This window comes from Schistocerca serialis, chromosome 11, assembly GCF_023864345.2.
Source record: "Schistocerca serialis cubense isolate TAMUIC-IGC-003099 chromosome 11, iqSchSeri2.2, whole genome shotgun sequence".
In the NCBI taxonomy this organism is placed as follows: domain Eukaryota; kingdom Metazoa; phylum Arthropoda; class Insecta; order Orthoptera; family Acrididae; genus Schistocerca; species Schistocerca serialis.
In genome coordinates, this window is record NC_064648.1 from 63310982 (window position 1) to 63327260 (window position 16279).

At 40.3% G+C, this 16279-nt stretch overlaps 1 protein-coding gene across 6 annotated transcripts in view; it reads right to left on the reverse strand.

Annotated features, from left to right (window-relative positions):
• LOC126427032 (zinc finger protein 721-like) overlaps window positions 1–16279 on the reverse strand; it is a 233444-nt gene that overhangs the window by 167497 nt on the left and 49668 nt on the right. For all 6 annotated transcript variants that reach the window (XR_007576503.1, XM_050089208.1, XM_050089207.1 and 3 more), the window contains exon 2: window positions 3061–3120. Coding sequence is in view for 5 of the 6 variants with exons in the window: in XM_050089208.1 (XP_049945165.1) it covers window positions 3061–3120 (60 nt within the window). In the remaining variant the exon portion in view is untranslated. The remainder of the gene's footprint in view (window positions 1–3060; window positions 3121–16279) is intronic.

The following is a 16279-nucleotide window of genomic DNA, read 5'->3' on the forward strand; positions in this document are numbered from 1 at the left end:
GCTCAAACAATGTCGAAGCATTATTCCAGTTCCCACCAGGTGTTTCATAACATGTGTTCTGTCACAGTACCCACGGCAGCTTGTATCCTAGCCTTCAGATCGTGGACATCAGCAACTGGTGTGGCGAAGACTCTGCCCTTGATATAGCACCCCCACCCCCACCCCCCTCCCCTCATCCCTCCCACACTCTGGGCTTTGATAGTGCGTGATTTCCTGGATGAAACATTTCCAGATCGGTAGATTGGAAGGAACAGTTCCAACACCTTGGCCACCTCACTCCAGACATTACACCCCTTCACCTTTTTTTTTCTGGTGCTATATCAAGGACAGAGCCTAAGTCACTCTAGTTGCTGATGTCAATGAACTGAAGGCTAGGATACAAGCTGCTGTGAGTACTGTGACAGTACACGTGTTACAAAACACCTGGCGGGAACTGGAATACCACCTCGACATTCTCCGAGCTACCAAGGGAGCATACGTTGAGGTTTACTGACGTAAGTGGTCTTAAAAAAAGCTAGTAACACTAATCTATGTAATGTCATCAAATGTAAATTATTATGTCAAATGGTTATTCTGTAATAAATTGTTATAATCGGGGCAAGACTTTGTGTTCACTGTATATATGTGTTTTTTTCTACACCTCCTGGAGCTCTTGTAGGTATAAAAAACATGTGCTTATTTGAATACCACAGTTTGTTAAAATTTAAAAAGAATTGGTGAAGAACTTTCAGAAATACAGGGTGTATCAAAAAGAAGCATGTGATTTTAAAAAAATCAAAACTATTACGTCACTTGAGATACGAGCGTGAACAACGTACTGTTGGAAAGACCAAACTCTCAAGTTTTACATGGTTCCCACTATGTAGCTGCAGTGTGTGCCCAAATCAGTTCTATCAAAAAAGGTGTCAGGACAACAGAAAGAATTTTGTGTTCCATGTTTCGCACAGTTTGGGTCAATAATAACTGTTCAGCGTGACTTTTGTGCTAGCTACGGCGTGGATCCTTGTACAGCACAGATCATTGGACGATGGCATGAAAAATTACAAGAAACAGGTTGTTTCTTTAAAGGCACACTGTCTGTGTCTGGCACGGACATTGAACATACCCACTACAGTTTCTCAAGAAGTCTGCAAAAATCCATTTGCTGTGGAGCTTGACAGCTCAACATGCCCCCAAAGTCCGTCTGACATGTGTTGCATCGACATTTACACATGAAACCATACAGAATTCAGCTACTTCAAGCTCTTTGTGAAGGTGAGTTTGTGTCCATTATTAATTCACTGTATATGTTTATTAGTTTCAGAAGGTGAGTTTGTGGAGTTCTGTAATTTTGTTCTTGGCAAGGTAGAGGATAACAGTTTTCTTCCAAGCTTAGTGTTTAGTGATGAAGCAACCTTCTATTTAAATGGAAAGGTGAACTGTCATAATGTGAGAATATGGGGTACAGAACAACCACATGAAGTTGTACAACATGAGAGTGACTCCAGAAATTAATGTGTTTTGTGCAGTTTCATGGGAAAAGGTGTACAGTCCATTTTTCTTTGCCGAGAACACTGTTACAGAAAGCACGTATCTATAGATATGCTTGAGAACTTTCTTTTCCCACAGTTGGAGACTGATTCAAAAGACTTCATTTGCCAACAGGATGGAGCACTGGCACACTGGCACCCGGAAGTGCGGGAGTTTTTAAGTCAAAGGATTACGGAACGATGGATCAGTCACATTGGACAATATGACTCAACCTTACATTACTGGCCTCCAAAGTCACCGGACCAGATTCTATGAGACTATTTCTTGTGGGGGCTTATTAAAGACTTTCTGGGCCTACGTTACCAACAACAATGAAGGAACTGAGACATCGCATAACAGCAGCTGTGGAAGCTGTAACTCAAGACGTGCTCACTGCAGTGTGGGAACAATCTGAATGACACACTGACATATGCCGAGCATTTCAAGTCGGATGTATTGAACACCTACGAAAAGGTACAAAAAAAAACTTTTTCAGTTTCCAATTCTTCAAAAAACAAAATTCATTGTATATGTTTATTAGTTTCATAAATACAGACACGTCAAATCAGGTGATTCTTTTTGATACACCCTGCATAATGTATTGGACAAACAAAAAACTATTTCTATATAAATAAAAATGTAAATGTCCGTTTACTCAAAATCTTAAATCTGCAAAATTTCTTCACCAATTGCTTCAAAATTTTGATACTATGTTGCATGCAGATGCACTTTTTTTATGCACCTATCTTTTAATACATGTAACATATAAATAAATATGTAATATCTATTATATGAAAACTGGAAATGTTGTTATCAAAAATCTCAAAAAGTACTCAAAAAGGGACAGGTATACACTCACACACACACACACACACATATCCATCCGCACATACACAGCCACAAGCAGAAATGTCTGCTTGTGTCTGTGTATGTGCAGATGGATATGTGTGTGTGTGCGCGAGTGTATACCTGTCCTTTTTTCCCCTAAGGTAAGTCCTTCCGCTCCCGGGATTGGAATGACTCCTTACCCTCTCCCTTAAAAGCCACATCCTTTCGTCTTTCCCTCTCCTTCCCTCTTTCCTGATGAAGCAACCGTTTGTTGCGAAAGCTTGAATTTTGTGTGTATGTTCAGAGACAGGATGGAGGAGGAGATGGAGAGAGAGGGATGGAAAGATGGACACAGAAGGGAGGAGAAGGTGGTGTACAGAGAGACGGGGAAAGAGAGATGGCAGGAGGAGCTGGAGAGACAGGGGGAGGAGAAGATGGACAGAGAGAGGGGGACAGAGGAGGTGGACAAAGCATGGAAGAGGAAGAGATGTACAGAGACAGAAGGGAGAAGGAGAATAGGGCATGTATCAGTATTCATAAATATTAGAAATTTGTGCTTCGTCTTTCTTTTCCATCTAATCAGACTGGCTCACAGCAATGCATGGCTGGGAACAGCTAGTATTAAATAAAAACAATGTATGTATGAGATTAATTAACAGTAGAGATTAAATAATAGTACTGACTTGTATTTGTGGTCACTGACAATATTTCAGAACAACTTACATTGTCCTCCACAAGGAACACCTGGTGGAATGTGTGTGACGAATCTGCCTTATCGGTCACCTGTAATGTAAATATTAAGACATTGCATTACGTGAGGCACAAGATACTTTCAAAATAGAAACACACACACACTAATGAACCGAGCATATTACGAGCATCTGTTTCAATAACGTGTGACGAGTCACCTCTGTAACACAATACAGCAGCGATACTGCGTCGCACAAATTTGACACATCATCAGTGCTTTTCCAGAGGTATGTGACGTCAGTCGTCATTGCACAAGTCACACAAATTATGGGCTGTCGGTTTGTGGTCACAGAGCTAGTGCCAAATAATGTCCCAGATTTGTTCCACTGGGTTAAGATGGTGCAAGTTTGGTGGCCAGGACATCAACACCAGTCCACTATCATTCCCCTCAAACAACAGTAGCACAATTTAGGCCTCGTGACACAGACAGTTATTCTGCTGCACGATGCTACCACAGTTGTGAAAACGTCGATCACGAAGGGAGGTAGGTGGAGCGGAGCCCCAAATTTAGTAATGTGTGCTGAACAAAAATATTTTTTCTTGCACCAGCATTGTACTCTGTCCTCAGATCTGCCACAGGTCGGTCTTATCTCGCTTTACAGAGCAGGTAAGTCTCCGACCTCCACATTCCTCGGTGAGGTGTAGATATCCGACAACTTGTCACCTACTCGCTGTTTCACTGCCCTTTGACCATTTCCCATGGACGCTTACAACAGCAGCACGTAAACAGCTAACAAGCTCTGACGTTTCCGTGATGCTAGTCCTCAGGTCTGTCCTTTTAGACAAAGTCTCTTACATCAATGGATTCCCCTGTCTACAACCCATATTGTCGCTAGAATAGATCCCTATTCATATATTGGGTCACATCTCTACAACACTGCTTGGTGGCATTCAGTCTCATGGTGGTCAGTGGTCAAAATGCTCTGGTTCATCAGTGCAGTATACATATGACATTAGACAAGCAAACACGCAGTTGCAAGGTGTCTAAAACATGACACAACCTTATCAAGTAATGTTTATTTCTTTATTGCAGGTATAATCATTAATTGACTGTGAAGCAATGTGTATTACATTACAGGACAGAGTATTCATTCTCACCCAGTACATTAAATGAGCCAATAACAACAAGACTCAGAATATCTTTAGACGAAAGTTCATCCAACAGCAAGCAGATGCACAGCAAGTTCCAGAATACAGGACATGTGGGAGAGGCAGCCAGATGTGCTTGACCGAAAGTATAATGTCAGAAAAGCTTACACGTGAGGTGAGGGAGTTGGGTATTCTTCAAGTCCCACGAAGACTGTAAGATGCCTATCTAGCCACTAATGTTTCTCCGTATGTAGCACACAGATGGCACTGTTTGGGTGTTTTAAAGATGTACCTGGGCAGAATTCATGCTGTACAACTTTCTGATAGTGGTTCATGTCATTCATATCATTAAATGAGGAATACCTCTCTCATCAGTTTTGGTCTGATGAAGCACGGTACCATCTCGAGAAATATGTGAAGACACAGAATTCACATACTGAAACTACAAAAAATTCACATTTTCTGTACAAATCCTTCCAGCAAGCACAAAAAGTGTGTGTTTGGTACGTAACACCACACAGGAGAAAATCTTTATCACATTCTTTCGTGAACAGCATGGTGAGTGCTACATACAGACGGTGCCACAATTTGTGACCACAATGTCTGAAGACAAGCTACAACACAATGGTTTCAGGAGGAGAACTGAACAGTTTGTACTGCCAACAAGAGCATGACTTTCTCGAATCAGTCAGTGTTTTCAGGAACAAGTGGTTTCCAGCAATTTGTGGTCCACTTGGTCTCAAAATTTATCTGCATCTGACTTGTTGTTGTACGGATATTTTAAGATTGCTTGTTGCACAACTCACCCACACACTATCCCCAAACTGCAGTAAGAAGTTGAACAATGTGTTGCTGTAATTCTTAAAGAAATGTTACAACTGGGGAAAGGTGGAATTGCATCTTATAAATTATCATTACAAAGTTAGAGACGTCATAACTGAGGGACGGCTGCCTGGATGAAAATGGGATTTTAATGTCTTTACTTAGCCATTTAGTAATGTTACTTTGGAGGATTGGAACTTATTTTGTATTTACATTAATGCTGCAGGTGATTCCACATAAAAAGAGGATAGCATTGCACCACACCTAACATGAACTAGCCCTGTTGTCAAAACATGAAGTAGCCATATCAGTGGCAAATTTCCCAGACATTTGAGGGTCGTGGCAGAGACACCTAAGAGCTGAGATACAAGTGAGTTTTTTGCTCCTAGACCGTTTGGTACTCTTAGATAGTACTTGAAGAATCATTACACTAGTGACAAGTTTTTGCCAATAGTTTTATTGTCTGATAGTCACTTATGGTTACTTTCTGTTAAGTGTCTGAGAGAGTTGTGAGAGCAGATGTCTGAAGTGTTTACAAACACCAGGGTGGAAGAGTCTGTGAGAGATGAGAGATCACTCACCATGAGGTTTTTTAGTAGTAGTTCTGTGTGTAAAGGAAGAGATTGTGATGGAAGAGCATCAGGCTGCAGTTGCACTGTCAATGCTTTGAGTGGCAAAGAAAAAATGTAAAGACCATGTCCGTGTTGGATAACAGAGTGAATTACAAGGAGGGATAATTTTGGAGCATACAAGAACCTCATTGTAGAGCTTGTGATGGAAGATCTACAACAATATCAAAATTTTATAAGAATGACAGAAATGGAGATGGAAGAAATACTCCTTATAACTGGACCCAAAACTGCCAAGCAAAAATTCAAGCATAAATTCATTGGTGTTAAAGATAGACTGCTTGTAACACTAGGATTTCTAGCATTGGGTACATTTATTCTCTTTAATATTTGGTAAAGTAGCAATTGTGATGAAATGAAAATTACAGCAGATTTCATCTTGATATCCATGCCTCTTCAAAAGCCAAACAGGGTGGATATCTGATAAATGAAGCATATCTGGGTACACTTTTATCTGAACAATTTTACTTATATTGACTTCAAGAACCACCTATAATTCTGGAAGGTCTGTTCTTTAACACCCAATATAACAATATAATCAATAATATCACATCATATAAAATTGTAGATACAGCCTTATTACCAGTACTTGAAGTGAAATGGCAATTTTTCGATTTCCAAAACAATTACTTTCAAACATAATGTCACTTGTTTCTGTAAGTTAATTAACATATGTTATGAAACTAGTTTGCCTGGTCCCTTAAGCTGAGAATATTCTGGTAAATACATTCTGTGGAAATGTTAAAAACTGCACCCTTGCTTCTTAACTCTGTTCCCGTAGTCCAGAAACCATACATTCCATAACGCTGACCTTTTCTCGTACAAACTGATTAAATGCAGAACTTCGTCCTGATTCCACTTCCTGGCAGCTTTTGTTCATCACTTTTCTTACCAACACATTAATAACATTCACTTCACTGTGAGTATCCAGCACAACAGTAGTCTCAACTGTTCAGACTGTGCCGGTATACATTTATAGAATAGCTCAATTCCAGTGTTAAAATTGCACAGCTGATAAGTTGCGAGTTTGTCCTTCACCTTTTTATACAGGTTCATCCAAAACGATATTACCACCCATATGTTAATAGATAATTTTAAATTTTGTTTTGTCGCAGACCAGAGATGGTCACCCGACTTACTTTGGAAGAGAGAAGGAAGGTAGCAGCTTGGATGATAGAATTTGGGTCACCCTCAACAGCAAGAAAGAAATTTCAGCAGTGATTTCATAAGGATCCTCAAAGCCTTTTACCTATTTGTCGTCTGAATGAGAAATTTATGTGCACTGCGCCTGAGATCAATGACTGTAAAGGAAACAATGGACTCCAACAAGTATTTGAAAGATAACAACATAACCAGTCCAGGCACAATGATTAAGAGCTCAGAAAAGTTAAGTACTATATTAGCATTGGAAATGGGAATTGTGTGGACAAGTCTATTAAGATTTCTCCACTTCAACGTGGGAATGAAGCCATACCATTTTCAAATGATAAAGGCTCTATCTGACTCTGATAAAACTGCTCGTGTACTGGCTGCAGAAGTGTTATTAGAAATGGTGCACATGGACCTTAATGTTGTGTTCTGTATGTCAGATGAAGCTACATTTCATGTCAGCGGCAACACAAATATGCACAACTGTGACGGAGTATACACAATCCCCATAAACTAAGAGAGCACACACTCAATCCTCTTAAATTTAATGTTTGGTGCAGCATTTTGAAGTTTTGAGTGCTTGGTCCACAGTTTTTCAATGATCTGACTGTAAGGGGATATTCTTACCAAGATATGTTGCAGAATTTATTGATGATAATCTTCCCCTCCGTATTGTAACATCAGGTTACTTCTAGCAAGATGATGCACCTCCACATTTTTCCTTAAAGATTTCATATTACCTAGATCAAACATTTCATAGATGCTGGATTGGGAGAGGTGGACCCCTTGGCATGGCCACCACAGTCAGTGTATTTTACTCCATGTGATTTCTGGCTTTGGGAACGATGAAAGAACACCAGTATTCTACAAAACATACTGTCATTAATGACCTCAAAGAAAGTATAACACAAGTTGTATGCTCTATATCTACACGAATGTGTGAATGAGGTATGGCCTGTACGGTAGAGAGACTTAGCACATGCACCGAGAGCCGCAAATTACAGGTCAAAGAAGTGCACTAGTTATATTTCAACTTGTGTTTTAACATTAAAATAAATAAAATTAACACAAAATAATAATAACTAATAAAATAAAAGTCAATCCCATACAAGAGGTAACATCTTTTTGGAAAACCCTGTATTCATGTAGGATCAAGTATACTCAGGGACAATATTTTCTTTTTTCACGTATCGTTAATTAATGCTATATGTCTATGACATTTTTATAAGTTCTTTGTTATGTTACACAGTTTAAGTCTAGACATACTGGAATAGGCTAACTGCTCGTGCTGTTCATGTAGGAGGGAAAGCAGGTGATTTCTTTTCTCAGGAACATGTCGAAGGCACAAATTATTGCTCAAAACACATAGTTGCAGGGGTATTTTCATTTTGTGTCCACGAGTAAGGCGAAATATGTTATCAAGATGTGGTAGGGTAAAAACTGTGACATACAGCACAAACCCCAGACACATGCTCAGTACTCTCCGACTACCCACAGCTCTCCCGACAGTGCCGGTATAGTTTTCCTCATACGGAAGCTACGGTCAGCAGCTCTAGAGAGATGGAAGTTGCCACACACACGACACATCTAAACTCGCAGAGTGCAACTACCTGAGATCTTGCCCCAGCCTAGGGTGCTGCCAGCGAGCTGATTCTCTGCACTGTTTACGTGACATGTGTTACCCACAAAAGCTCTCCGAGAGTGAAAAACTCTCACGTGTATGCCTAGCTTGAGAGCGAGCACAAGATTCACTGTCAATTCTAATGTAAGCACACCAGATAAAAAATTATTTAGGAGACATCATGTAACACATTCTCCAACACTGAATAGGCTTCAGTTCAGCAAGAAAGAGTGAGAATCCACAAGTTTCTTGAAATATGCCATTCATACCGGATTAGATCCCACAGAGCTGCCAAAACTGTACTGCGTTGATTGCTACATCTCACCCACTGTACCAAACAGCTCAGACATTTTTATAGGATTAACACTGTGTGACATGGTGCGCCAGTCAAGATGTGACAGGGTCCACTAGTGTGAGCCAAACTGAGAATATATATGTGTGACCGTGTGATCACGGCTATTGTCATCTTGTAAGCCGGGAGTGCCCACAGTGTAATCATTGTGAAGGTGCAGAAAATGAAGCAACGCTTGTATACCAAGATTGTTATAATAAACATCCCAGTTCACGTTCTCAGTAACTTAATGAGTCACAGTGCAAAAGTACCCACAAACACCACAGAACCATCCTCCACACTATGTAGTTAAATGCCTGGAATGTCCACAGCATAACTGTTATGAAGATACAGAAGAAAGGGTAATAGATGGTTACAAAAAACGTTACAATAAAGATCCCAATTCACATTCACAATAACTTCAATGAAAAACAGTGCAAAAAAACACCACCAAAAAAACATCACAGAGCCTCCTCCGACCCAAACTGTACACTCCACAATCTGCCTCACTGCCTCACATTGTCAGAAAAAGAGGCTCGTCGGACCGTACTACATGTTTCCAGTCAGTTACTGTCTAGTTTCTGCATTGTTTGTGTCACTGAGGAATTGCAACTTTAAGTGCACCTAACAGTGACAGCACTTCTCGGTGTTCTCTTCACAGCTGTCACTTGGAAATTGACTGAGATGGACCTGCGTTCACAGACACCAGAAATTCCTGTCAGGTTCAAAAACGACTGCTGTCGACAAGGAGGTGCGACACTCGTCTCCGGCCCCTGTCAACTAGCATGTTTCTACCACCTCTATTCTTACCCCGTGCTACACGGCTGCAGTGGTACTTCATTCTTTATACACACGTCGGACAGTCAGCATTCCTGCACTGACAAATTTGGAAACTTCATTTAATGCTTGGTCTCGGGTGCATCCTTTATGTTGTTTCTGTCACATTTCCATGTTGACCCAGCTTACTGTGCCGAATCTCTACAAACAAGTGTTGCACACAGACTACTTCACTTGGGTGGAGAGTCACGTGACTGCTGGTCCCAGTTCTACATCCTCCACAGCTCTCCTAACCAACCAGTGTGCTTGTGCGAGGAGGTGACAATTTTTTTCTGGTGATCTTGTAAAAGAATGTAGTGACTGAACACTGTTTGCTCACTTATATACAAAATATTAAAAGTAAACTCATAACTGGATCGTGAAAGAGAAAACTTGCTTTCTTGTCATCATTGTGTGTAGTAGCATTTGAATATGGATCGCTGCAATAAAAGCGTTTAACTGACATCTTACAACTAATTATCTGCCTGTGCAACACAATTAAATGTATCTTTGAGCTATATGACAATCCTACACTAGAAGTCTTGAATTCACACAAAATATGCAATGAATGCTGCTCATTAATGGATGGAGTGCAAACTTACCATTACCCTTAACAGTAAGTGACATTGGCCAAAGGAAATATTACCACTGCTCCTTTGCACAACTTGTGTTTAAGAACATGAAATGCAATATTTCAATCAATGGAAACTTCAGGATTCCTTTGCACAACACGTGTTTAACAACATGAAATGTAATATTTCAAACAATGGAAAATCCAGGCTGGAAGGTATCAATGTTATGAGAAGGAAAGTTGCTACTCAACATATAGCGGAGATGCCGAGACACAGACAGGCACAACAAAAAGACTCTCACAATTATATCTTTCAGCCGTTACGGCCTTCATCGACAATAGACAGACATTTGTTGACAAAGGCCTTAAGGGCTGAAAGATATAATTGTGAGAGTCATTTTGTTGCGTCTATCTGCGTCTCAGCATCTCCGCTATATGATGAGTAGCAACTTTCCTTCTCACAATACTGTTAAATGTAATATTTCATTATGTGAATCATTTCCAACAACTTTTGTAATTTAGTGATTTCCCCATAAGGTTGTGTTAGCTTTTTAAGAACATAAAAAACAGGGAAAAACAAATGTTAATTGCAGAATCAGAGTTTGCTTCACACAGTGGTACATTACACACTCCACTTAGTGGAGAGGATCGTGTATCATAATTCAATGCAGATTTCAACACAGAATGAATGAACTTGTGAAACAAAAGTATTAATACTTATTGATAAAGTGCAGTATGAAATAGTGCAACTTAATACAAGTGCTTCCAGCAGTCATGGCAGAACAACAGGGCTTGAGTGTGACATGCCCTCCCCCTCCAATCCTGAAATCTTGGTGGTGGTGACAGACTGGTCTGTGACATAGTTCAATAAATAGATTCAATGTTACGTACATTCACTTCATAGTTATATATCATTATGGCAATATAAAAATCAAGCTTTGTGATGTGACTGAATTAGCCAAAAATGATTTCATAAAAAAATACATTCACCAACAACAATTACTCCATATTTAAAACACTTTAAAAAATAATTTAAATTTCAAGGTAAATTCAGAAAATTTTTGTTACATAACAGAAAAATCTCCAATAAATATGTTTATGCACATTATTTTATCATAGCATGTATCAACCAGACAGAAGATGAGAAGAGGGGAGGGCGGTTGCATAACTCATACCAGAGAATAAGCCTATACAAGTAATAAACAAGAACATCCACAAGATCCTAGACCATCCCCATGCTGCTTCCAACCCTAACACTTGCAACAGGTATCATACCCGTGTGGAGGACCCAGGTGCGAGACCTGCGCAGTCCATCCATCCTGCACTTCCTATTCCATTCCTGCCACAGGCTTATCCTACCCCAGCAGAGGCCGGGCTACCAGCAGAAGCAGCCACGCCACACACCAGCTCTGCTGCAATCGTCACACAGATTTCTATATTGGGATGACTACAAACCAGCTGTCCATCAGGATGAACAGCCACTGCAAACTGTGGCCACGAGCCTAGTAGACCAGCCCGTGGCATAGTAAAAAGCCTAACGTAACAGGCTCGATTTCCACAGCTGCTTCACAACACGAGCCATCTGGATGCTCCCCTCAGTCACCCGCTTTTCTGAACTGTGGAGATGGGAGTTATCCTTACGACTCATTCTCTGTTCCTGAAGTTATTCCGGCCTCAACCTGCACCTGACCAACCAACAGTTTCCACCCCTCCTGTCCTATCATCTACTCCCCATTCTCGTCTCCCACCCTCTTTGTTTGCCATCCTCACCCAATGCACCCAGACATCTTTCCCCACTCCTCTCCTTTTTCGCTCCGTATTCCCCTCCTCTCTGCCCCACAACCTCCTAACACTGTGTGTGTTAAGCAGTCTAGTCCCTGCACACTCTTCTCTCGCCCCACCCATACACTGCTATCGCTTCCCCTTCCTCACCTCCTCCAGATTGCTGCTTCCATTCCACGTGACAGTGCAGCCCCGTCTGACCTGCTGGAGTTGGTGGTCGTGAGTGTGTGAGCTGTGCTTGCTTGTGGGAATAAATTATTTTTTTAAGGCTGTGACTGAAAGCTTATGTGTAAGTGTCTTTTAGTTGTGTCTGTCTCCAACTTAAGGTGTCATATTTATGGTAAGTAACCATCTATCTTTTCCTACATTCTAGATCTTTCTCTGATAGTTTTCAGCTAACATTTGTTTTGAAGTGTGTGATTCCAATGTATTTGAGCCTTTGTGTAAGAGAGGCCCATCCCAGATCAGAATGAGCATTCACAAGGCTGTGACAGCAAATAGAGACTTGTGTAATTTTGGTGATGCAGTTGATGTACCATGTGTTTGGGCTAACAAAACTAATGATACTGATAATGGAACTAACTACAAGAGAAAAAAAGTTAATGAATATGTGACGGTTTCACTTGGTACACACACCGTGTGTCATCTGTCCATATTTCAGTTGTTGTTTGCTATATGGCTTACAAAGACAAAGCTTCATCACTGAACTTTCAACTTATCACCTGAAGCTTTCTCTCACTACCTAGTGCTAATGAAACAGTTGTTCTTTGGGGAGATTGAACTGAATCAGGTGATGTTGAGGGAATGGGATTAGGAAATTTGACACTGAAAGTAGCAGATGAGTTTTGCTGTTTGGGAAGCAAAATATCACAAATGCCAAGGTAGAGAGGATATAACATGCAGACTGGCAACAGCAAGCACATCATTTCTGGAAAAAGAAGCCTAGTAGTGTGGAGAGCTCCATCAAATCAGTCTTCAGACTGAAGGCCACACCAACAGCAGCAACAACAATAATGACAACAAACAAAAAAAGACATATCACCACTACTGAAAAACAAATTACAGCATTACATGTACTTGACCACTGGTGACGATGTATATGTAATCAAAATTGTGCATGTGTTTTGAGGAAACTAGATGCAAATTTCTTGCACCAGGGCATATGTACCTCGATGCGAAGCAGAAGTTTACTCACATGGGCAACAGGCTAATTCAAATAGAGGCTCTGTAAGCAGGCATGTGCCAGTAGATGAGCAGAAGGTGTGTAAAAAGTAGGTACCACAAGTTTTGATTTTTCAGACCCACGAGTGTGCTGTGTACATGGAATTTTCTTTCAGTGGCATAGCCACAGAGTAAGTGGTTGGTTTCTGAAAGTGGGAAAATATACTGAAGTTTGTTGCATGATGTTAAGTTTCCAATTAAATATTCTTGTTAACACAACAGTCAAAATATGATGACAGTATAAACCTCTAAATTTACCTCGTACCAGGCACTCTGCAGAAACCTCAAAGTACAAACTGACTACACTTCAAACACAATACTTTCTCACAGTATCTCATAACAGAATACAGTTATCTGGAAACGGTGTCACACAGCTTCAAGAGATGAAGAATCCACATCTGGTGACAGGAAGTAAAAAATGCTGAGTCCTTGGATGAGATAAGGTATGGAATAAATCAGGTTTCTAAGAAATCAAACTCACTTCAGACAGCCAAAATTCCACTAACAACTCTTTTAAAAGTCTCTGTAATTTTGCCAGCTGACTAGGCACCATCTGAAATCTGACATGAGCAAGCGTGGTGTTTATGTGGTGACTGCTAACTTAATTTATGTCCTGTGCACACCAAAAAATTCAGCCAAATAAGCACGTACAAAATCATTATGTCTATGTGTTTTACGATTATGGGAGCCATGCCAAAGACTTAAAACAAATAAAAAAATTTGTAATAAAGTTTTTGGCGTAAGCTCCTAAGCATAGAACTTCCACGTAAATATGGCCTGCTTCTATGGGGCCACGTTTCAAAAGTCTTTATTCTCTCATTGTCTGTACTGTGCCATAGGTAACACCACAAGAACCAAAATATTTTTTGAGGTAATGTCACACAAAACCAAAATATTTTTTGTATCACTGTCATGTACGTGCCAGGCCATAGACAGTATAGACATGAAGAGCACATTGTATTACGCAAACAAACTGGAACTGAGAAAGCTGTGTCCACAATGCCAACATAACTAACATTTGACTGAACTGTTACGAGGGAAATTTTCTCACACAGAATGACCCCCTCTACGCTGACCAGTGCAGATTCCAAAAACATCGGTCATCTGAAAGCCAACTCACTCTCACATGACATTCTAAAATTATGGATTGAGGCAGTCAGGCAGATGAAGTATTTTTAAGTTTCTGAAAAACATTTAACTCAATATTGCACCTAATATTATTACCCAAAGTATAATTGCATAAGTTATAAGTGAATATTTGTGACTGGACTGAGGGTTTCTCGGTAGGGAGGAAGGACGCAGCAAGTTACTGTGGATGGAGAGTCATCAACAGATGTAGAATCGTTTGGCACCTTTGTACTTTCTGTTACATATGAATGAACTCATAGGCAATATATTAATTCTATAATCAAGTACAATCTGAGAAAATCAGCACATTATTCAGTCAGACTTTGATAAGATTTCGAAGTGGTGCAAAGATTGACAACTAGCTTTAGATGTTAAGAACTGTAAAACTGCAACTTGATGGGTCTTCTTTACGATAAGTAGCAATCTGTCCTTTCCTTCAAACTGTGCATTTCATAAGACAAACAAAAATGAAATACCTCATCACTATAATATCAACAACTCACAACTGGAATCGGTGACTCATACCAGTGTGCAACACATCATTACGATATTAAATGGAATGATAGCATAGGCTCAGCTGTAAGTAAAGCAGGTGGTATACTTCGCTTCACTGGTAGAACACTGAAGAAATGCATTTAGAACTTTTTGTAGGTAACTATTTACGACTGTCAAGAATTTGAAGAGAAGCATTTTCAAGCCACCAGCTGAACAAATATGCCTTTATTCTCAACTGGTTTCAGCTTTAACAACCAACACCGTGGAGGAAAAGCTGTACATTGATGGACAGAAAGTACATTACATAGAAACAGGAGGCAGCTGTATGTCCATTACAGACTTGCTCCATAACAGCATGCTTGAACTCAACAACTTTCAAAACACTATAAACCACAAAAATACAATAGTGTAAACTAGACAACTCTTACACCCAAATCTCCACTTGTCAAGCACTCAGATCAGTACCAAACACGGTATGTCCATAGTGTATGAATGAAAACACTGAGCTAGTTCATGTTATGTGCTGACAGTCTGCTTTCGCTCTGTTAGTTGAAAGTAGCAAACTCATAGAATACATCTGTATAGACAGGCATGGTGTTCTGTCAGACATGCAACAGAACAGACACCACTCATGATGCAGCAACTTGTGCATTTGTAGTTTCACAGGATAAACATAAACAATTGGAACAGTAGAATAAAGAAGAATAAATAAACAATTACATCACACATGTGGAAGTATTAATAGTCCCATATAATACTCCCTCCCCCCCCCCCTTCCCCTCATGAACCATGGACCCTGCCACTGATGGGGAGGCTCACGTGCCTCAGCAATACAGATAATCATGCATTATGTGGAACCACAACAGTGGGGTATCTGTTGAGAGACCACACAAACATTTGGTTCCTGAAGGGAGGCAGCAGCCTTTTCAGTAGTTGCAGGGGCAACAGTCTGGATGATTGACTGATCTGGCCTTGTAACACTAACCAAAATGGCCTTGCTGTGCTGGTACTGCGAATGACTGAAAGCAAGGGGAAACTACAGCTTTAATTTTTCCTGTGGACATGCAACTCAGCTGTATGGTTAAATGATGGTGGCATCCTCTTGGGTAAAATATTCTGGAGGTAAGATAGTCCCCCACTCAGATCTTCGGGTAGGGACTACTCAGGAGGACATTGTTATCAGGAGAAACAAAACTGGCGCCCTATGGGTAGGAGTGTGGAATGTCAGACCACTTAATCAGGCAGGTAGGTCAGAACATTTAAAAAGGGGAATGGATAGGTTAAAGTTAAATATAGTGGGAATTAGTGAAGTTCGGTGGCAGGAGGAACAGAACGTCTGGTCAGGTGAATACAGGGTTATAAATACAAATTCAGATAGGGGTAATGCGGGAGTAGGTTTAATTATACGAAATAAATATGAATGCAGATACACTACCATGTACAGCATAGTGAACACATTATTGTAATCAAAACAGACATGAAGCCCACACTCCCAGTAGTACAAGTTTATATGCCAACTAGCTTCACAGATGAGGAGA